The following is a 23,529-nucleotide window of genomic DNA, read 5'->3' as shown; positions in this document are numbered from 1 at the left end:
AGTTATTTACTGCAGTGACTGATGTGTCCATCTAACCCTCAGGTAACTAATGCTCTTCAATATGAGTCAGGGTCAAAGCACAGTAATGGGCACATGTAAGCAGTCTTGGTTTCCAATTTCTCACCTCAGTTTATCTAATTTAAATAAAATGCTTTATTTTAAAAACTAGCATATTAATTCTAATGATAATATATATGTTTTTCTTTTCACAAGACTTACAGATATTCACAGACTTACAGATATTTGTTTTGGTCTTTTATCAATATGCATGTATAGATGTGTTCATTGCAGATCTCTTTAATGAATATGTCTGCATGTATATATTTGAAGGTAATAGAGTATCATAGAAATAATAAAACATAATACTAATAAACATAATCCCCATTTATATTTTTAGGTCCCTTGCCTCTGTTAATATTATTTTGGCCTGATTAATAGCATAAACCTATTGACCAGTAAAGCTAGTATTATGAAGTTTATAATTGAGGCATATATATATATATTAATAAGATATATATTCAATTATGATATAAATTGTTCAAACTTCTTATATAGTACATAATCATAATTTATTCAACTTGCTGAGAAGGCATAACACTGAATTTCCCAATAAGGGCAGGCTTGCATATTCAACCGTATTACTGTATCTCCCTTCCATCCTTTATGTTCCTGACATCAGGTAATATTAGATCAGTACATTTACTGTTGCAGTTGTGCCTATGCCTGAGTTTGTGAATCATTCATATCAGTAATTTTAATTGAGTGTTTATGTATTTGTGGCTGAAGCAACTTAAGAGGTTTGTACTTGTTCAGTCTAAAACACTGAAAAGTCTTAGAATAATGGGTTTTGGGGGAGTTATTTCTTGTTAATCTGTTTAATCTTGTGCTTCGTTGCTCACTTCTGTGTTCAATTCTTTGTGACCCCGCAAAGATTGTAGGCCGCCAGGCTCCTCTGTCCATGGGGATTCTCCAGGCAAGAATACTGGAGTGGGTTGCCATGCCCTCCTCCAGGGGATCTTCCCAATCCAGAGACTGAACCCAGGTCTCGCACATTGCAGATGGATTCTTTACCGTCTGAGCCACCAGGGATAGCATAGCATAAAACAACTGCCCAGTGAAGAACAATATACGTAAAAGGAAATAATTTACCCCTTCCCAGTTGTAAATACAGGAAGAAAAATATCTTGAAAATCCAGGTAAAATTTTTTCATGTATCTTTTTCTTGAGGTTTTTACAAAAAAACCATGTATCCCTACTTCTACATTTGCATAAACAGACCTTGTATTAAAGCATTTATACTGTATTTCTATGTTTAGTTTCTAGGTGATTGATATAAAATTGATCAGTGAGATTTAGGGATGTCCCCTGTCCACTTACCCTCTTATCCTGTACAGGTGGGTAGGAAAAAAAGTATGGAAAGTCACCCTATTAGTGACCCATCAACAAGTTTTGTTTTCTGATCAAAACAGCATGTCAGAGGATTGCAAACAAATTCACTGTGCCTTACTCTCCTTTGTTTCAGTCTGTTGGATGAGCTCCCCGAGTCGGTACTTCAATGGGCTCCTTCCGGAAGCAGCTGCCGTGAGTCAAATGATAACTTCTATCTCCCCCTGTAGGATTTCCAGGTCACTGCATGTGTCACTCTTGTCACTTTTTCTGCACCCAATCCCCTTCCCACAGCGGTGGGAAGAAACCACCCCCCCACCCCACCCCCGCCCCCGCCGGGTTCCAAATAGGTTGCTAGAGAAGAGAACTTTTAGATCCTCTTTTCATTAGGACACAAGAATGCTGCAAGAACTTGCTCAGGGAGTGTTCTCAGCTTTGCTGATGGCACTGCTTTCTTTCAGATGTATGTTTGGGAAACTGTGCACAAGTTCAATGGTCTACTATATCTGGTATTTCTAGAGTGGACTTTTTGGTTTTGTTTCTCTGAAGATAAAGTTGATCTAAGGAAAGACTGCTTTCAATTAATCATTTAAAAAAGCAAACTATTAAACATTTGAATGCTGTTTAGACCTGGATTATAGTCTGACCCAGCAACCTGAAAAAGAATTTTTTTTGGTTTGGCAAGGCATATGACCTGGGGATTCAGAGTATATTTCATTAAACGGGTTTCTCTTTCATGTTAGTATAGACTGTTTTGGAATTCTTTAATTGGTAGTGCTGTCAGTAAAAATAGCAAGGCGATTCAGAATTATCCAAGTGCTGCATGGCACATTGTTCAGCCCCAATTTAACAGCCGAGTTAGATTGCCTCACAGAACAGAGCCTGCTTCTGCCGTCCGGTTTGCTTTCTTTCTGAGACGATAAGCAGAGTGAATCTTGATCTCTATTTGTATCGGGCAATTTCAGTTAGCTTTTAGCTGACTTATGAAAGCAAATATGTACACTGACTGTCTAGAGAAGGTCAAATAGTATCAGTTTCCACATGAGAATTTGAAAGTAGAGTTAAATCATTTTAAACTTATACTTACAGCCCTTCTTTGACCAGAAACCAGAATTTTAATTTCCATAGGAAACAAATAAACCAGTCGTGCTTTCCCATTTGCATTTCCCAAGTCCTGTAAGTCTGCCCCATATGAGTCTTGCTGCTTCTTCACTCTCTGTAGTCCCTTTCCTTCTGTTGGAGCAAGGCATATGGGACAATAGTATTCTCATTGGTGGGGATGGGCTGCAAGATGAAAGCTTTTTGTTTATGTAACTTCACTGAGTAACTCAGTCAATATGCCAGTATTCATTTTTGGCTAATATTCTTATTTGCATTTTTACCAAATCGTGCAGCTTTCATTTTACTCAATAAGACAGCAAAATGAGAGATGAAATGTTAAAAAAAAATTTTTTTAAATTGTGTATCTGTCTTTTATTGTCCCTCCTGCCTAAAAAATAAACTGTTGAGTTTAGGATTAGAAAAGAAAGCCCAGGTGACCTGAATCATACACAATAAATGCTTATGGACCAGTGTGTGTTCTGGGACACTGCTGTTGCTAGAGATGAGATTTGAATGATGAGAAATGGGAGGAGGAGTGCCAGGCTCCTCTTTTTCAGTACAAACCATTTGTTTGAGTCTATAGTGTTATTTTATAAAATGCAGATTTCTATTTTTAAAGCATAAAATGTTGAAACGTTATGATTAACTGAAAGTCTCAAGTTGTTTGTGCTTAGGAGAGTGGGTATTACTAGCATGAGAATTAATCTGATTTACAAAAGATTTGCTACTAAGACATTTTATGATATAAAATAGCTGAGAAGTTTGCAGCATGCGTGTCCCACTCAGTGAAATAATAATAGTTTCAAAAGTTTCTGTCTCTTGAAATGATAGTAATGATACTTAATATTTCACTAGCTTAAAAAGCAGATGACTCAAGAATATCATAATTTCATACTACTCAAAGCATTTGTTTTATAGCTCTGGAAATATGCTAGTAAATTAAAAGGTGTACCTAATATAATAAATCTAGATCTTGAAACGCTAACATTTAAAACCAGTACTATATCACAAACGTCTGAGCATCAGGTTTATCATAATAAATTCATAACAGAGGTGGCTCTTCTCTTTTTCTTCCTCTCCTACCTCATGGTACCTCATTTTTTTAAAGCCCAGACCCACAAAGGCTTTCCAGCACAGCTGCAGTCAACTGGTAGAGCACCAGGAGTCTTCCGTTGTCTTCTAACAGTGATTTGTGAAAACTATGCATATTCACATATTCAGCTCTCTTCTCTATTTGGGATATTCTGGTTAATAGAATTGTAGGGCTTCCCTGGTAGCTCAGCTGGTAAAGAATCCACCTGCAATTCAGGAAACCCTGGTTCAGTTCCTGTGTCAGGAATTCCTGATTCCCTGGAGGAGGGCTTGGGAACCCACTCCAGTATTCTTTCCTGAAGAATCCCCATGGACAGAGGAGCCTGGCAGGCTATAGTCCATGGGGACTCAAAGAGTCACACATGACTGAGCGACTAAGCACAGCATACCAAACCAGGCTTACCAATTTTAAACAAAGAACAGCAGAATATTTACATTAATATTTATATTAAAACGGTAGTGAATATAATTTAATCTTTTTTTGTTTTATTCATCTCTTCAAGAATCGGATGCCCCCTAAAGGGCTTCTGGAAACATGAGATAAAACTTTGATGAAGCTGTAGCACTTGCTAGTTATAGATCCTGGTTAAGGAAATGGTAGGTAACAGAATTTTGACATCTTACACATTCAAGAGGAAAAAAGGAGGTTGCAGAATTGCATCAGTTTCCAAAAGGCCAAAAGAACCAAACTCTGTAGCCAAGAGTTTTCAGTTTAGCCATAGTAGCCTTATGCTCCTAGAAAATAGCTGTGGACAATACAGTGTAAAATGGTCACTCTCTGACATTCCTTGGGGGGAGAGATGATGACTATTCCTTTTCGAATTTTTCCCTGTAGGGAGTGATACCCAGTGTCTCTGCAGTTCCCTACTTGAAAGGAGGTAGACCTGGAGGGGAGCAAAATTTTAGGCAGTTACTTCTTCCAACTCACAAAGCTTTCCCACCATAGGATATAAACAACTTAGTGAGAAAGTAAGAGCTCCTTGTGTCTGGGTTAGTAATAAGTTTTTGAAGAGGAAGCCTTGTAAAAACTAGTTTATGGAGTATAAACATTTTTGAACAAATGAAAACATGCCAGTTTTTAGATAGTGTATGATATTATCACTTACTTGTATCTCAGATTGAACCTCCACCTGAAGCAAAAATGCAAGCTACATTTGTTTTACAGTGGCTGTATTTGTCGTTTTGGTTACGGATTCTGTTCGTGCTTAATGTATTTAAAAGTTTGTAGTTTGCAGCTTTTTTTCTTGTGGGGAGATTACTACACCATTCTGGGGAAGAGAAGAAATAAAAGATGGCAACTTCTCCTCCTTGTGCTCTAAATCAGAAAGATGATGCTGTGATTGCACTGGTCTAGATTGGTATGGGAGACCTGATATCGTCAAATTCTAAAGTCAATCATGGCTAAAACCATAGAATTCAAGGTCATTTCTAAATGTATGTACTGTTGTAATCTCAAAGTCAAAGCCTTAATTAAAATTTTCAGTGATTTTTTTTTTTTCCTTTAAGGAGGTGTATAGTAAGTATTCCTAACTGAATTTTTAAAACTTCAAAAAAACTTATTTTTAACTGAATTTTGAAAACTTTAGGGAAAAAGTATGACGCATGGCTAGTCCATTATTCATGTAATTCTTAGTAGTTGCACCCCATAAATTCAAATCACTAACTATAATTTTTAAATGGCTTCCTTTGATGAGTGAATTACAAACTGTATCAACACAGATATGTAAATAAAAGCCCACCTGTTTCTCCATCTTGTCAAATTTGTAGGTCACTGTATGTCAGTCAAGTTTGGATATCATTTAAAAAGTACTTTACGTTGAGTTGTTCATTCTTAGTTTCTTCATAGAGGATGTATGTGTACACATGCACATTCTTGTGTAAGAGAAAAACAGCTGAGATTTTGAGAATATAGTAGTCTTGACTTTTGCCTATTATGAATGACATATTAAAAAAACTTAATACTTCACAGGTGAAATAGCCCAGTATTTGGTATGTGCTCATAATTTAGCATATGATGAAAAGCCAGACTATCAAATGCTCAAGAAAATTCTGAACCCAAGTGGAATACCTTTAGGACCACTGGAGTTTTGCACTAAAGGAGAGAGCTTAAGTATGCATGCTCCAAACAATCAAAAGGTAAGTACCATTTCCTGCAATCCAGTGATGACCTTCTGTGAAGCTCATCGACCAAATGAAGTTGTTTTAGGTGTCAGAATGAGTCTGACAGTCCTGTTTCTTACTTATAATTTCTAATTCCTTTATCCCCTAACTGAGCTCCAAGAAATTTTCTTGAAGGTCTCTTTGACTTGTCTTTTGGAGAAAAATAGAACCTGTGTGCCCCGTTGTGTATTATTAAACAAATAAATCAGTCACTAATATCATAGAGATAGGACTAGAGTAAGATATTAAAGGCTAATCCAACTTTATTCATGAAAAATCTTTTTTTTTTTTTCTGTTTTCCTTCAGATTTTCTTTAGTCATCCCTCTGCTTTTGCTTACTTGTTCGGCCATAATTTGGTGGTAATAATACTATTCTTAGATTTTACCAGGTCATTTGTATGTGCTGATATTTCAATCTGTAAAAACAATTTTTAAAATAAGTTATTTTTTAAAGTTTTGCCTTCCACTTTATCTTCCAACTGACTCCCTCACAGCAGCACTAAAAATTAAAAAAAGAATTAGAACTGGAAAGAACACGAAAGAATTAAAACTTGAAACATATTTTAAGAGGATGAGGGAAACCTGAGACTGCTATCAACATCACTGGACAGGCAGCTAGATGTTCAGCCCTGCCGTGACACTGCTCATATGCAAAAAAATATGGGGAGGGCTTTGTTTCCTGATGTATGTACATTGGGATAGGGTCAGGATGCTATTCATTTTTAATATTTCTTCTGAACTTTGGATCATCATAAGTGTTCACAAGCCAAGAATGCAAGATGCAAGCTAATGTGACTGATAGGCTGCTCGATGAATGGTGAGTCAAGTATCAGTGCACAGATGGTTCTGATTTGCTGAATTTTGTAGCTGCTGCAACTGAAGACATAAAATATCCTTCTAGTCATAAATTAGCTCTTTGGAAGCAAAACCTTGGCACCAGAGCTTTACAACCTTCAATTAGTAGGGAAAGAAGTATTTGAATGACTGTGGTATTGACATCTGTAGGCCTGCATAGTAATCATTCCTAATAGAAGAGAATATCTGTTTGAGGAGGTTTTGCATGGCTAATTAACTACCAGGGAGAATATGTAATTTTTTCATGATCTCCTGATTGTCACCTTTCTCTCATGATACAATTACATTTTATTGTAGCAAGTGCCTCACAAACCAATTGTCAGCACTATTTACGTATTGCAGAAGGCAGAACAAAAGTTCATGTTTAATAAAAAGCCACTGGATTTTGATCTTGGTAATTACTGAGACTTATTTTAACAGTTTTATTGACTTTGGGGTTTTTATCACTTTTGCAACAAAACAAAGAGCCATTTCCTTGACATAGTATTTCCCTTGCAATAATGGTCACCACTTAATCTACACTAATTTAAGTAGATTTTTTCCTTTTTTGTAGTTTTTCAGTTTCATAAACTTAATTGAAATATAAAAGAAGCCATTTAAAAAACTGATAGCTATATCCTCTGATATAAAATTCTAATTATTATCCACCAGAATTTTCAGTTTCATCAAATTCAATGGTTTGCTGTGAAACCATTTTTTATATGCAGAGATAGAACATAAAACATTTTTTTCCAATGAGCCTCAATCAAAAATATTGTATTTCCCTTTTTATTAGAGCATTTTGATTATGAGTAAAAAGAAAACATTAAGAATAATATGGATTCTTAAGACTTTAGTTAATTTCTGTTGGATCAGCCCCAGTATATAGACACTGAGATGAATCAGGATATACTTCATAGCAGATCAATATTTATTGAACATTGACTTTATTTCTCTAGTATTTTGAGAACAGTGGAAACAGTGGCTGACTTTATTTTTCTGAGCTCCAAAATCACTGCAGATGGTGATTGCAGCTATGAAATTAAAAGACGCTTACTCCTTGGAAGGAAAGATATATTAAAAAGCAGAGACATTACTTTGTCCACAAAGGTCCATCTAGTCAAGGCTATGGTTTATCCAGTGGTCATGTATGGATGTGAGAGTTGGACTGTAAAGAAAGCTGAGTGCTGAAGAATTGATGCTTTTGAACTGTGGTGTTGTAGAAGACTTTTGAGGGTCCCTTGGACTGCAAGGAGATCCAGCCAGTCCATCCTAAAGCAGATCAGTCCTGGGTGTTCATTGGAGGCACTGATGTTGAAGCTGAAAGTCCAATACTTTGGGCACCTGATGCAAAGAGCTGACTCATTTGAAAAGACCCTGATGCTGGGAGGGATTGAGGGCAGGAGGAGAAGGAGATGACAGAGGATGAGATAGTTGGATGGCATCACTGACTCAATCGATATGTGTTTGGGTGGACTCCAGGAGTCGATGATGGACAGGGAGGACTGGCGTGCTGTGGTTTATGGGGTCACAAAGAATCGGACATGACTGAGCAATTGAACTGAACTGAACTGAATATATTTAATAATTATATATATAGATTCACCATATGTGACCACACCTGAAGTATCTTTTTATTTTTAAATTAAGTTTACAGATTTTGAAATGCTGCAAAACCTAGACTTGAAGATGATCAAAAACACAGTATGATAATATAAAATGTCTTGAACTCAATTCTCCTGAATGATCAAGTACAGGATAGTTTCCACAGTTCATTGCTTCCATAACAAAAATCATTTTTAAGTCCAGAATGAATATCAATCACATGGCCCAAAATTTCTCTCTTTTTAGACAGAATTCCCTTATTAGCAACTAATAACATTTCTTGTTTTCTATACATGGACCTAATTGTTTAACAGAATAAATAATGAACTCCAGACTTGTGCTTTTTGGACAAAGATTCTTTAAAAAAAGAAGTCAGTAGATCAGGAAACATATATAATTAGATAAACAAAATGTTTCTAATTCAGTCTTCAAATGAAAGTTATGAATATTTAATTTTTAAGTGTTATTTCCCTCAGCTTGCTTTGTGCCTTTTTTTTTATTTTCTAAATATTTATTTTTGGCGGTGTCAGATCTTATTTGTGCCACAAGGAATCTTTGTGGGCTCTTCAGTAGGGCTGCGGGGTTTCTCTCAAGTTGTGTTGTGTGGGCTCCAGAGTGTGTGGACTCTGCAGCACGCAGGCTTTCTAGTTGAGGTACACAGGCTCAGTAGTTGCAGCATGTGGGCTTAGTTCCCCTGAAGACATGTGGGATGTTAGTTTCCTAACCAAGGCTCAGACCCACATTCCCTGCATTGGAAGGGGGAACTCTTAACCATTGGACGATCAGGGAGCTCCCAGATGTACCTTTAAATTTAGTAGTTATAACAAAAATGTTTTGGCTAGGTATTGGAAAATAGCATATCACCATAAGAATCTTAGAAACTTATAGCATCTTTTGGGGAAAAAAAAAAGGAGGGAATGATTTTTCCAATACTAGGCATCATAAACTGTGCCCTGTAAACTGAGGTGCCTTCTTGAAATCCTCAAATACTATTAATGGAAATAACTAGAAGTAAACTTTTGTTTACTTAGGTCAGGAGGGGCGGCCCTGAGGAGATACCCCTCGTCCAAGGTAAGGAGCAGCAGCTGCACTTTGCTGGAGCAGCCTTGAAGAGATACCCCACATCCAAGGTAAGAGAAACGCAAGTAAGACAGTAAGTGTTGTGAGAAGGCATCAGAGGGCAGACACACTAAAACCATAATCACAGAAAACTAGCCAATCTGATCACACAGACCACAGCCTTGTCTAACTCAGTGAAACTAAGCCATGCCCTGTGGGGCCACCCAAGACAGACGGGTCATGGTGGAGAGGTCTGACAGAATGTGGTTCACTGGAGAAGGGAATGGCAAACCACTTCAGTATTCTTGCCTTGAGAACCACATGAACAGTATGAAAAGGTAAAATGACAGGATACTGAAAGAAGCACTCCCCAGGTCGGTAAATGCCCAATATGCTGCCGGAGATCAGTGGAGAAATAACTCCAGAAAGAATGAAGGGATGGAGCCAAAGCAAAAACAATATCCATTTGTAGATGTGACTGGTGATAAAAGCAAGGTCTAATGCTATAAAGAGCAATATTGCATAGGAACCTGGAATGTTAGGTCCATGAATCAAGGCAAATTGGAAGTGGTCAAACAGATGTCAAGAGTGAACATCGACATTTTAGGAATCAGAGAACTAAAATGGACTGGAATGGGTGAATTTAACTTAGATGACCATTATATCTACTACTGTGGGCAGGAATCCCTTAGAAGAAATGGAGTAGCCATCGTGGTCAACAAAAGAGTCTGAAATGCAGGACTTGGATGCAATCTCAAAAATGACAGAATGATCTCTGTTTCTTTCCAAGGCAAACCATTCAATATCACGGTAATCCAAGCCTATGCCCCAGCCAGTAATGCTGAAGAAGCTGAAGTTGAACAGTTCTATGAAGACCTATAAGACCTTTTAGAACTAACACCCCAAAAAGATGTCCTTTTCATTATAGGGGACTGGAATGCAAAAGTAGGAAGTCAAGAAACACCTGGAGTAACAGGTAAATTTCACCTTGGAGTACAGAATGAAGCAGGGAAAAGGCTTACAGACTTTTGCCAAGAGAATGCACTGCTCATAGCAAACACCCTCTTCCAACAACACAAGAGAAGATTCTACATATGGGCATCACCAAATGGTCATTACCGAAATCAGATTGATTATATTCTTTGCAGCCAAAGATGGAGAAGCTCTACACAGTCAGCAAAAACAAGACTGGGAGCTGACTGTGGTTCAGATCATAAACTCCTTATTGCCAAATTTAGACTTAAATTGAAAAAAGTAGGGAAAACCGCTAGACCATTCAGGTATGACCTAAATCAAATCCCTTATGATTATACAGTGGAAGTGAGAAATAGATTTCAGGGACTAGAGCTGATAGACAGAGTGCCTGATGAACTATGGATGGAGGTTCATGACACTGTACAGGAGACAGGGATTAAGACCATCCCAAAGAAAAAGAAATGCAAAAAAAGCAAAATGGTTGTCTGAGGAGGCCTTACAAATAGCTGTGAAAAGAGAGAAGCAAAAAGCAAAGGAGAGAAGGAAAGATATAAGCATCTGAATGCAGAGTTCCAAAGAATAGATAAGAGATAAGAAAGCCTTCCTCAGCAATGAATGCAAAGAAATAGAGGAAACAACAGAATGGGAAAGACTAGAGATCTCTTCAAGAAAATTAGAGATTCCAAGGGAACATTTCATGCAAAGATGGGCTGGATAAAGGACAGAAATAGTATGGACCTAACAGAAGCAGAAGATATGAAGAAGAGGTGGCAAGAAGACACAGAAGAACTGTACAAAAAAGATCTTCACGACCAAGATAATCATGATGGTGTGATCACTCACCTACAGCGAGACATCCTGGAATGTGAAGTCAAGTGGGCCTTAGAAAGCATCACTATGAACAAAGCTAGGGGAGGTGATGGAATTCCAGTGGAGCTATTTCAAATCCTGAAAGATGATGCTGTGAAAGTGCTGCACTCAATATGCCAGCAAATTTGGAAAACTCAGCAGTGGCCACAGGCCTGGAAAAGGTCCGTTTTCATCCCAGTCCCAAACAAAGGCAATGCCAAAGAATGCTCAAACTACCGCACAGTTCCACTCATCTCACATGCTAGTAAAGTAATACTCAAAATTCTCCAAGCCTGGCTTCAGCAATATGTGAACCGTAAACTTCCAGATGTTTAAGCTGGTTTTAGAAAAGGCAGAGGAACCAGAGATCAAATTGCCAACATCTGCTGGATCATGGAAAAAGCAAGAGAGTTCCAGAAAAACATCTATTTCTGCTTTCTTTACTACTCCAGAGCCTTTGACTGTGTGGATCACAATAAACTATGGAAAGTTCTGAAAGAGATGGGAATACCAGACCACCTGACCTGTCTCTTGAGAAACCTGTATGCAGGTCAGGAAGCAACAGTTAGAACTGGGCATGGAACAACAGACTGGTTCCAAATAGGAAAAGGAGTACGTCAAGGCTGTGTATTGTCATCCTGCTTATTTAACTTATACGCAGAGTACATCATGAGAAATGCTGGGCTGGAAGAAGCACAAGCTGGAATCAAGATTGCCCGGAGAAATATCAATAACCTCAGATATGCAGATGACACCCTTATGGCAGAAAGTGAAGAAGAACTAAAAAGCCTCTTAATGAAAGTGAAAGAGTAGAGTGAAAAAGTTGGCTTAAAGCTCAACATTCAGAAAACGAAGATCATGGCATCTGGTCCCATCACTTAATGGCAAAAAGATGTGGAAACAGTGTGAGACTTTATTTTGGGGGGCTCCAAAATCACTGCAGATGGTGACTGTAGCCATGAAATTAAAAGACGCTTACTCCTTGGAAGAAAAGTTATGACTATCCTAGATAGCATATTGAAAAGCAGAGACATTACTTTGCCATCACAGGTCCATCTAGTCATTTCAGTTCAGTTCAGTCACTCAGTCGTGTCCGACTCTTTGCGACCCCATGAATCGCAGCACGCCAGGCCTCCCTGTCCATCACCATCTCCCGGAGTTCACTCAGACTCACATCCATCGAGTCCATGATGCCATCCAGCCATCTCATCCTCGGTTGTCTGCTTCTTCTCCTGCCCCCAAACCCTCCCAGCATCAGAGGCTTTTCCAATGAGTCAGCTCTTCGCATGAGGTGGCCAAAGTACTGGAGTTTCAGCTTTAGCATCATTCCTTCCAAAGAAATCCCAGGGTTGATCTCCTTCAGAATGGACTGGTTGGGTCTCCTTGCAGTCCAAGGGACTCTCAAGCGTCTTCTCCAACACCACAGTTCAAAAGCATCAATTCTTCAGTGCTCAGCCTTCTTCACAGTCCAACTCTCACACCCATAGATGACTACTGGAAAAACCATAGACTTGACTAGACAGACCTTAGTCGGCAAAGTAATGTCTGCTTTTGAATATGTTATCTAGGTTGGTCATAACTTTTCTTCCAAGGAGTAAGTAACTTTTCTTCCATCTAGTCAAGGCTGTGGTTTTTCCACTGGGTCGTGTATGGATGTGAGAGTAGGACTGTGAAGAAAGCTGAGCACCAAAGAATCGATGCTTTTGAACTGTGGTGTTGGAGAAGACTCTTGAGAGTCCCTTGGACTTCAAGGAGATTCAACCAGTCCATTCTAAGGGAGATCAGTCGTAGGTATTCATTGGAAGGACTGATGCTAAAGCTGAATCTCCAGTACTTTGGCCACCTCATGTGAAGAGTTGACTCATTAGAAAAGACTCTGATGCTGGGAGGGATTGGGGGCAGGAGGAGAAGGGGACGACAGAGAATGAGATGGCTGGATGCCATCACTGAATCGATGGGCATGAATTTGGATAGACTCTGGGAGTTGGTGATAGACAGGGAGGCCTGGCGTGCTGTAATTCATGGGGTCGAAAAGAGTCAAACACGACTGAGCAACTGAACTGAAACTTTTCTTAAGGTGTTGGAGATACTGATATTTTGTCCTGAAAAGCAGGTCTTTGGCAGTATTTGCCTCAATCAAGGTGACAGTAGGCTAGCTGAAATTACTCTCTGGTAGTTGTGAAGAGACTAGAGTTGAATGAGAAGAATCTATCATCAGGGCCACCTCTTTGTTTATGCCATCCATTGGGTTGTCATGTCCAGAATTCACTCAAGGAAATCATATTCAGTAAAAATGTTTATGGAGGCAGGGAATAGCTATAGGTCATAGTTTAAAATATTCAAGCTTTCCTATGTTTCAGGCAAGAAAAAGTTTGTTCCTTATTTCACCCTAAATCTGAGGTTTTGCATAGCAAATGCAGGGGTGAATAAATTATTATGGGTAGTAGTAATCTTTGTATTGACCTTAAAAATCTATAGATTTCTTTCTTGAGCTTTTTGTCCCAAAATAATTGTTAAACTTATCTTCATATTTATTTTCTGTGTGAGAAAAGGTAGCATATAAATTCTTAATTATAAGCATATTTTTGCTTATTGAATTTTAGAAGTATAAAGGTATTCCTTATTTTGTAAAACAATGTGAAGTGTCAGTGGAAAATTAAATAAAAATTAGCTTATTTGAATAGCCACTTTCTGGAAAGTGACACACATTTGGATAGTGTCCTTCTATTTGATTATGTGAGATATCCAAAGTGTTTTCTATAATTAGTTTTATATCTTTGAGAAAAAGTTTTACTCTGTTCACAAGTAAGGATTAAACTTCATGATCCCACTTTGCTCTTACAATTTTAAGTTTCCCTAGAAATAGAAATTTTCCATAAACTGGATATTGTTTTATCACCTAGAAGTGCTCACGGCAACACAGCTTGACCATCCAGCCAACTGACAGCAGATCCAGGAAGGCTTGTCTCTTCCAGGAGGCCTCACAGGGACTGAATATTTTAGAACAAATTTTGTTTGTGCATCAGAGGCTTCTGGGTCCAAAACTGTCACATCTAAAGTGCCTAGCATACAAGAGGCACCAAAATCATCAATTAATATCTCAACTAATCCTTTATGTCACAGAACGCATTTCATGATGATTGGCAAGTCACCAGTTTATTAGGATAGAACTGTGTAGAGCAGCCTTGGGAAACCCTTTGTTTCACACTTGTGGTATGATGGGCATTTATTACCAAGACAACTTCAGTGGAAAACTGGCTCATGAGGTGGTTACACATGAATTTTCCTAGGAGTTGGAGAGAGTTGAGTGATAGAAATAAAGAACCCCTGAGTGATCAGACAGCAATTCCAATTTTCAGGTTACTGAGAAGCGGTGGCTTTGCTACCCTTTGAGAACCTGGGATCCGAGAGGAGGGCTGAATAAAGAATGGTGTTGTGACAGCTTAAACCTAGCCACAAAACACCAGCATATTTTAAAGGGAAAGAGTGAACACATTTGGCAATAGAAGCTAAAAATTGAGAGACTACAAATTAAGGCTCTGCTTGCCCAGCCAGTGTAATTCATTCTCTAGTTTGGCACTGGCTACTCCATTATTTCCCCTTGTACTGTTCCTATCTTCTGCCCCCTATTTAACCCATGAAAAAAAGGTGATGGCACTTTCAGCTGCTGTAAACATGAAGCTGCTGAACAAATACTTCACATAAGGATCATCACTGTGGCTTTCAATCTTCCAACAGTATTGTGGGAGCTGCCCTTCTATTTCCGTGTCTCCTTCAAGGTTATTGAGAGTCAGTCATCCCCCCAGATAACAGCATGGTGTGAAAAAGAAACCTTAGAGACAGCAAGCTTGTTATAGAATTTAACCTCTGATACTGGTACACAGAATTAGATGACATGGACTGTTATTCATCTGTTCAAAGGTTAAATTACCTGTATAAAAAAGTAAGCAATATCATAAGCTCCTTTTATATGTTCACATTAATTAGGCTCACTTCAGTGATAGGAAACTAAGATTCTAATTAATAAGAATTTAAACTGAAAAGATGTGCTGGATCCACTCCCAGCAAAGGTTAATAATGAATTCATGTGCAGTTTTAAAATGTGACAGTTTTCTGTAAAAAATGCCGTTTTCAATAAGCAAGTTATCTGTAGAGATAATTTCTAAAGAGTGCACAACAGTGACACTAATTTTAATTGGTCTTGTCCTATTGATGAGAATAGGCCTGGATCTTGCCAACTACTCTATTTTTCTGTAACTTCCATTTGTTGGTTTACTCTTTATTTCTTCCTCTTTTCAAAGATTGGCAAGTATAGGCTTTTCAAGAATCTGGACATGAATGCAGTTTTCTTTTACAAATGTCTAAAGTTTTCACTGTGTATGTCATTACTTCCTGTGTGTCAACAGGTTGATTCACGAAAGGCTGCAGCAAAACAAGTCTATCAGGTACAGGATACATTAATAGAAAAAAAAGCCCACAGTGAGAGAAGTGCTGAGTCCCGTACACCAAGGAGAAAAGTGCAAGAGGACGAGAAGCTGATTGGATTGTTTAACAGTGAAACAGTGCGGGTAAGAGGTGTTTTCTTGTTGTCTTCCTTAAGGTTACATTAGAATATGCCCTTTGGGAATAAAGACTCTTATTTTTTCCTGAGGACCAAGGTTGCACAGTTGCACTAAAAAATAAAGGACAGAAAATATCCTATCTGGCAGATAAAACCAAAGCAGCCAACACCAGTTATCACAGAAACAGAATGACAGTGAGCACCTTTGCCTGCAGATCTGATTCTTTCTTCAGCCTGAGAATGTAATGAAATGCACTTGAATTTGTTATGCTGTCTGTGACCCCAAGGGACTCACCGTATTCCACACTTTTACGTAGACTCCTCCAATGTCCAGCTCATCAACAGGTGTGAGAGTGTCCCTGTCACCGTGCTTGTATATACTATTCTTTATTATTTTTGGCTGCACTGGGTGGTCCTTGCTGAGTGCAAGCTTTTTCTAGTGCAGTGAGCAGGGACTGCTCTCTAGTCCTGCTGAGCTGTGGGCTTCTCATTGTGGTGGCTTCTCTCATTGTGGTTCACAGGCTCTAGGGCACACGGGCTCAGTTTCCTCATGGCATGTGGAATCTTACTGGACCAGAGATTGAACCCCTGCATTGGCAGGCAGATTCTTAACCACTGGACCGCCAGAGAAGTCCAGTTGTATTTTTAAATGACATATTTTTTATATCATCCAATCATTTCTTTGGCTAGTGACTCACCTCTAGCAGATGACTCATTCAAGCAACAGCAAATCTTTCCTAATTTAACCTTTTTTGACAAGAGGCATACAAGGTATTTATATCTGCAGTCAAAACATTTTTTCCCAGAACACCCAACATTTTGTTATTTAAATAACATCATTTTCCCCAAATGACTTGAGGTAGTTTATAATATGAAACAAAATAATTCAATGCCCCCTCCTTCTATTTCTCCCCCACCCAAAGAAAGAAAAACAAATTGGTTAATCAGCCAACTGGGATGTTAATTGCTCAAGTGAGCACTGAATTTGCCTCTGAACTTCTTGGCAGCCAAGGCAAAAATTAGAAGCATACTAGGTAGGCATTTCTCATGTAACCAGCAAGCATACAAGTTTATCGAGAGAGAGAGAGAGAGAGAGAGATGCTTTTTTAGTACTAATAGGAGTCTTTTGCATTTATTGTTATTAAAACAATGGTAGCATCATTTGTTTTCTGTTTTCTTTTTAAATTGATAATCTACTTCAAATGAACAGAAGTCCCCATTTATAAAATTTTATAGTTCCCATTTATAAAATTAAAGACAAATATTACTCAGTGACAAAATTTAGAGGTTCTTGAATGCTCTTTTTCAACCCTTAATGGGCACTGGTATCACTTGAGTATGTAGTAGAGAGGGATATAAAAATACTGATGCCCACATTCCAAGAAAAGAAACGGATTTGTTTTAATTGGGGTGGTAATGCGATAGGTGTGTATAGATTTTATCACTCCTGAAAGTTCTTTGTTCCTTTTCTCAGTCAGTCCCCTTCCCTCAGGGACAACTTATATTCTGATTTTCATCACTAAATTTAGTTTTGTTTAAATGTGGGTCTCCTGCATTGCAGGCAGATTCTTTGCCACCTGAGCAACCAGGGAAGCCCCTCACATACATGTAGTCATATGGTATGCCCTCTTTTCTAGCTTCTTTCACTCAGCATGGTTTCTTGAAATTTCTCCATATTATTGCACCCACCAGTAATTTGTTCTTTTTCGTGTTGAGTAATACTCCATTGTATAGTTACATCATAATTTGTATATACATTCTCCTATTAGTGGGCACCTGGGCTTCCCCTGACCCTTCTTGTTGTTGTTCAATTGCTAAGTAGTGTCAGACTCTGACTCCATGGACTGCAGCACCCGAGGCTCCTCTGTCCTTCACTATCTCCTGGAGTTTGATCAAATTCATGTAACTGAATCGGTGATGCTATCTAACCATCTCATCCTCTGTGGCCCCCTTCTCCTCCTGCCCTCTTCCTGATCTTTCCCAGTATCAGGGACTTTTCCAATGAGTCAGTTCTTCGCAGCAGGTGGCCAAAGTACTGGAGTTTCAGCTTCAGCATCAGTCCTTCCAGTGAACATTCAGGATTGATTTCTTTTAGGACTGACTGCTTTGATCTCCTTGCTGTCTAAGGGATTCTCAAGAGTCTTCTCCAGCACCATAGTTCAAAAGCATCAATTCTTTGGCACTCAGCCTTCTTTATGGTCCAACTCTCACATTCATACATGACTGAGAAAACCATAACTTAACTATGTTAGCAAAGCGATGTCTCTGCTTTTTAATATGCTGTCTGAGTTTATCGTAGTTTTCCTTGCAAGGAGCAAGCATCTTAATTTCATGGCCACAGTCACTGTCTGCCGTTATGACACAAGTCCTTTTATGGATATATTCTGTTTGTCCTGAGAAGTGGAATTGCTGGGTAACAGGAGAGATGTATGTTCAACATTATAAAGAGCTAACAGATACTTGCCATTTTATACTCCCACCAATAATGTATGCAAATTCCAGCCATTCCACATCCTCCCTCCGCACTATTTGGTGTTTGTAAGTCTTTCTAGCCATTGTAGCATTGTGTGTATTAGTATCTCATAGTGATTCCAGTTATCATTTACCTGATAACTAATCATCGTGAGCACCTTTTCCTGTGCTGACTAGCCACTCATATATCTTCTTGTGTGAAGTGCCCTTTCAAGTGTTTTTATCTTTTATTTGAATAATTGTTTTTAAGATGTAGGAATTCTCTACATATTCCACGTCCCCTGTTCAATATCTATATTGCAGAAATGTTCTCCTTGTGTGCATCCTGCCTATTTATTTAGGCTTTTATGAACAGAAACTTTTTGTTTTTATTTGAAATTCAGTCTATCAATTTGCCTGCTTGAAGATCACAAAGTTATTTTGATATCTTTTAGAAGGTCTATAGTTTTAGCTTTCATATTTGGGTCTATGAGCCATCTCAAATCAATTGGGTATAGTGTGAGTGACATAGAGGTTGACGTTCATTTTTTCAGTGTTGTAAGCCAGTTATCCCCACACCGTTTCTTTAATATTTATTTATTTGGCTGCACTGGGTCTTAGCTGTGGCATGTGGGATCATTTCCTGACCAGGGAGCAAACCCAGGCCTCCTGCTTTGGAAGCACAGGATCTTAGCCAGTGGGCCCACCAGGGAAGTCCCAGAGTAAATACTTAAAAAAAGATTTTTCTAATTTAATTTCTTTGGAGCCCTTTTCAGAAGTCAGCTGACTATATAAACATGGTTCTATTTCTAGACTCTCTTTTCGATCAGTTTGTTTATCCTTAGTTCTGAAATCAGGTAGTCCTTCAGCCCCTTTCTTTTCTTCAAAGATGCCATGGCCATTTTAGATCCATTAAAAATTTAAGAATCATCTTGTCAATTTCCACTAAACAGCAGAGTCGGATTTTAATTGGGACTACACTGAATCTAAAGATCAGTCTAAAGGGAACTGAAATCCCAACAACATTGAATTCTCCAATGCAAGAACTTGACACTTCTCTCCGTTTGTTTCTTTAAACAATATTTTTTAGTGTAGATAGCCTACACTGCTTCCGTTAAAATGATGTCTCAGTATTTCGGTTTTTAATCCTATTCTAAATGTCATTTTTCAAAAACTTCATATTCCAGTTATTTGTTGCTGGTATATAGAAATGAAATTGTAATGCCCTTGTGTCTTGAGATCTTCCTGCGACTCACTTCATTAGTTCTAGTAGTTCTTTTGTATCCTTAGGATTTTTTACATAATCAGCCATGTTTTCTGAAACTTTTCTTCCTAATGTACATGTCTTTCATTTCTTTCATGTCTTATTGCACCTGCTGGGACCTCTAATACTATATTGACTATTCAGTGTAGTGATGAGTGGGCATCCGTTTTATATTCCTCATTTTAGGAGGAAAGCATTCATTCTTTCACTATTAAGTATGATGTTAGCTGTAGATTTTTCCTAAATGCCCTGTATTATCAGGCTCAGGAAATTTCATTGTATTTATAGTTTACTGAAGAATAAATTTTAGTCATGAATGGGTATTGTTTTTTGGGATGTATTCAGATCATATAATTTTTCATCTTTACTAGTATAATAAACTCCACTTAGTTACGATGTGTTGTCATACTGAATTCAATTTGCTGTTTTTCCATTATAGATTTTTATATTTCCGTTGATGAGAGACAGTGGTAACTTTTTGTTTCAGTATCCTTGTGTGATTTTGTTTTCCAGTCACTGTGCAAGTTACATTAGAGGGAAGTATCTATTTTCAGAAAATGTTTCAATAAGATTTGTCTTTCATGAATGAGAGTTTAGCAAGAACACTATCTAAGTCTATAGTTTTGTTGTAAAATTTTAAATTATGAATTTACTCTCTGTCACATGATTATTAGATTTTCTTTTTCTTCTTATGTCAGTTTTGGTAACTGATCTGTCAAGGAATTTGTCCATTTCATTTAACTTGTCAAATCTGTCAGCACTGTGTAGTTCATAATATTCTTTTATACTTTTAACATCTTCAGTATCCTGGTAATGATAACTGAATTCATGTTGCTTTATAGTGACATGGTCCCCCCAGTCCCAAACCCTGGAAAGCATTGGTCTGTTTTGCATCACTGTAATGTTGTCATTTTGAGTATGTCAGTATAAACCAAATTATACATTTATGTAACTTCAGATTGGTTTTGTTTCTTTCCCCATAATGTCTGTGAGATCCATCCAAATTTTGCATCTATTGATAGCTCATTCTTTCTTTTATTGCTAGGTGGTATTCTGAGGTATGGATATAGTATTGAAGAACAAGTGAGTTTCTTCCAGTTTTTTTGCCTTTTGCCATTTATGTCTAGTAGTTCTCAGTTAATTACTAAAAGCAATGTTTTCTAGTAAGGAGGATGTGAGATGCTGCCTATTTGCTATCCCTTGCTTAATGCAAAGCAGTGGTGGTCAGTAGGGCTGTGTACCAATAAAACTTAACTCATAAATAGGCAGTCAGTGAGCCACTTATCCAGTCCTACCATAGACTGTCTTTCCCAATCAGAGCTCTCAGGAAGACAGCTGAGGGTTAAATCCTTCTATGAGTGCTTTCCCATTTGACATCATCCATTGTTGCTTAAGGAGAGACAAGGTATATAGGTCACACAGGAGAGGACTGTCTTGAAATTTCAATAGTCAACTTCTATTTTTACCTAGATGAGGACTAACTAGATCATTCATTTCTACATGTAAGTTAAGTTGTATGTAAATACAGTTTAAGTTAGCTTACCTGTGGCTCTTATCCTTTAGAAATATTATTTGATGGTATATTTCTTTGTGAAAGAAATGCTTTATTGGCCTACTGGAGTAACTATTAAATTAACTCATTTTGCCTTTTTAGTGAATCAAACTGACAAAACTTTAGGAAACTTTCATTCGTGTGACTTTCTTAGTTCTCAGGCAGCAGTTTGTAGTTATCTCAGTAATTTCTTAATGGAAAAGCTGAAGAGCCTTCAAGACATCTCTTTGGGCATGGTAAAACTAACTTGTATAGACTGATTCCTTTTTGCATAGGAGGTTAGAGTGAGCATCTTTTCTCAGGTCAATTTCTGAACAAATAGATTTTTACCAGCTGTCTTCTTGAGGTCTGTTATGGGAAGATACTGGTGCTTGGGCAGGAAGCTACAGTGGACAGGCCACTGGCTGATACCATGCTATGTGGGTGCACAGTCCACAGGTACCATCGTGCCCCATTGCTTCTAGCATCTTTAATTATTACTGACCAAAAAAGCCTTCTAATGATGACTGTTCAGATTAAGCCTGTTTTTTTTTCTTGCCAAAAAAATCATTATTTTCATATGCTATCCTATCCTTAGATTATAAATTATTTAAGAAATAGCCTACTTCTTTGTTTAAAAGATCCAGTCGAATTAACCAGATTGATTGTTTGATGCTTTATAAATACTTAAAATCCAGAACCTAAAAATAACTTCTCAGGAAAAATAATAAAGCACATAAAAACCTGATCTTATGTAACACATTTTATTTAGCATTCTTAAAGAGTACACTAAAATACTTGGATAACTCAAACCTAACACATAATAAATATGTATTTTCTCATAGGAAAGCACAAGAAGAAGACAAAAATATTGTGAGTCTCAAGAATTTCAAAATGATGTAAAAAGTTCTCCACATGAATCCAGCTGTATACAATTCCCAAATTCATTTTATGAACCCCATCAAGATTTTACCGATCCAGATATGTTCAACAAGTCAAGCTCTCCATCTTGGTACACAAACACTTCTACAAATGGTATGGAGGTCACAGAATTAGACAGTTCTACAGGATTCTGGTTTACAATGTCCCAGTTTACATTTAGCGAAGAGATAAAAGTAGATATATATTATTATGCCTTCACCATTATTTTTCTTTTGATATTAGTATGTCTTGCTTTATATTTTCTCTGAAGTTATCAAATAAAATCCTTTTGATAATTTAAGTTTCTAGCTCTTCACAGGAATGCTGCATTCTTATTTCAGGCTTTTCTCCCAGACATTTTCAAGGTAATTGGCTTATAGAAAGAGAGGAATGCTTTATATTAGAAATGGTATAATGAATAGGTAAGAATAAATAAGAAAATACTTAAGATTCAGATCATCTAGGAAAACTAGAAAAGGGGTTAACCTATTTTTGATCTAAAGAGAGATTTAAATTAAAATATTAATACAGGCAAATTTATCTTACAAGTTTTTTTAAAATAAATTGACAAATGTTTCTAAAAGTTTTATATATACTGATATACTATCAAATTGTATACTATATGTACTATATATATAAATCTTCTATACTACATAAATAAATCTTCTAAAACACATTACTGGAAGCTAGGTACAGTTTTATGAAATGTGACAAATAAATTGCTTACCTTACTACAATACGGACATTCACCAAACATGATGTTAAAACTCTGTCTACTAGTCAGTAGTCCTCTCAACCACTGAAAATTGTGAACAGAGAAGAAATGTCAGCATGATTACAGGTACTCCAAATATCATTTCATTCTTTTTGAGTACATTATATTTTTATGTCAGAAGATTTGCCTTCTTAATTTTCTTTTGCAAGAGTAAAGAGAAACATTTTCTGAGCCAATACTAAACTACTAAAATGCTGAAAAACAAGGGGAAACCAGGATGGATTTTAAGGTCTGTACCACTGATTTATAATCAAATTACAGGCCCCTTTAAGGATCTGATAAAATGCATGTACCTTCTATACCCTAGCACAGCTGTACCCCAAAATAGTGTGTTCAAATCCATGGAGTTCACAGACCTAACCTAAATCCATGAATCACAAATTAAGAACTCCTGCTATAAAAGATACCATAGGCTCTTAAAATTTAGGTATTAATTCTGATCTTAATCACCAGTAGTGGGGTTAATTCTCAACCCATTAATTACAAGCAGGAGGCAACCCATTTTTAAAAATTAAATGAATTTTCATTATTACAAAAGAAAGCATATGTTCCCTTAAGAGTATCTCTATAATTAGACCTCATATTTTATGATTTTATATAAGGTGAATTGACATCCCTACCTAAATTCTCCGCTGTTAAACTGCAGATAGCATCAGCCACTAAACTAATCACAAAAATCATGAGGTGATTTTAAGGAAGTCTTTGAACAGTGAAAGCACTATACAATGACAGGTTGTTTTTGTAGACAGATGCACACATAGTTAATTATATGTCTGCTGTGCCCTAAGATAAATGCTAGAGAGCAAGTGACTGCAGACAGGAATGAACGCAGACTTAACATATAATAAATAGTAAGGAAAGTGTCACTGACTAGGTGTTGTGAGATATTCGGATCACAAAATGCACTCTTGATATCAAAAGCAGGATTATTACATTTATTCTATAGCCTGAAAAGTAACAGGTAC

General features: G+C 37.4%; 2 protein-coding genes across 14 annotated transcripts in view; one reads left to right on the top strand and one right to left on the bottom strand.

The window, feature by feature from the left end:
* VRK2 (VRK serine/threonine kinase 2) overlaps positions 1-22,090 on the top strand; it is a 99,071-nt gene extending 76,981 nt beyond the window's left edge. For 5 of the 10 annotated variants that reach the window (XM_069583257.1, XM_069583256.1, XM_069583259.1 and 2 more), the window contains exons 10-15: positions 1,523-1,581; positions 5,549-5,715; positions 9,210-9,308; positions 15,468-15,629; positions 20,383-20,420; positions 21,714-22,090. In XM_069583257.1, the coding sequence (XP_069439358.1) occupies positions 1,523-1,581; positions 5,549-5,715; positions 9,210-9,308; positions 15,468-15,629; positions 20,383-20,394 (499 nt within the window). In that variant the 3' untranslated portion in view covers positions 20,395-20,420; positions 21,714-22,090. The remainder of the gene's footprint in view (positions 1-1,522; positions 1,582-5,548; positions 5,716-9,209; positions 9,309-15,467; positions 15,630-20,382; positions 20,421-21,713) is intronic. The other 5 variants (XM_069583251.1, XM_069583250.1, XM_069583255.1 and 2 more) reach the window with 1 other exon arrangement.
* FANCL (FA complementation group L) overlaps positions 21,619-23,529 on the bottom strand; it is an 87,953-nt gene continuing 86,042 nt past the window's right edge. For all 4 annotated transcript variants that reach the window (XM_069583261.1, XM_069583265.1, XM_069583262.1 and 1 more), the window contains 2 exons: positions 22,517-22,588; positions 21,619-22,162 (listed from right to left, as the gene is read on the bottom strand). In XM_069583261.1, coding sequence (XP_069439362.1) covers positions 22,127-22,162; positions 22,517-22,588 — 108 coding nt within the window. In that variant the 3' untranslated portion in view covers positions 21,619-22,126. The remainder of the gene's footprint in view (positions 22,163-22,516; positions 22,589-23,529) is intronic.

The sequence above is a fragment of the Ovis canadensis genome, chromosome 3, assembly GCF_042477335.2.
Source record: "Ovis canadensis isolate MfBH-ARS-UI-01 breed Bighorn chromosome 3, ARS-UI_OviCan_v2, whole genome shotgun sequence".
Taxonomy (NCBI): domain Eukaryota; kingdom Metazoa; phylum Chordata; class Mammalia; order Artiodactyla; family Bovidae; genus Ovis; species Ovis canadensis.
Note: the sequence above shows the minus strand (reverse complement) of the source record. Positions and strands in the feature narration are given on the sequence as shown.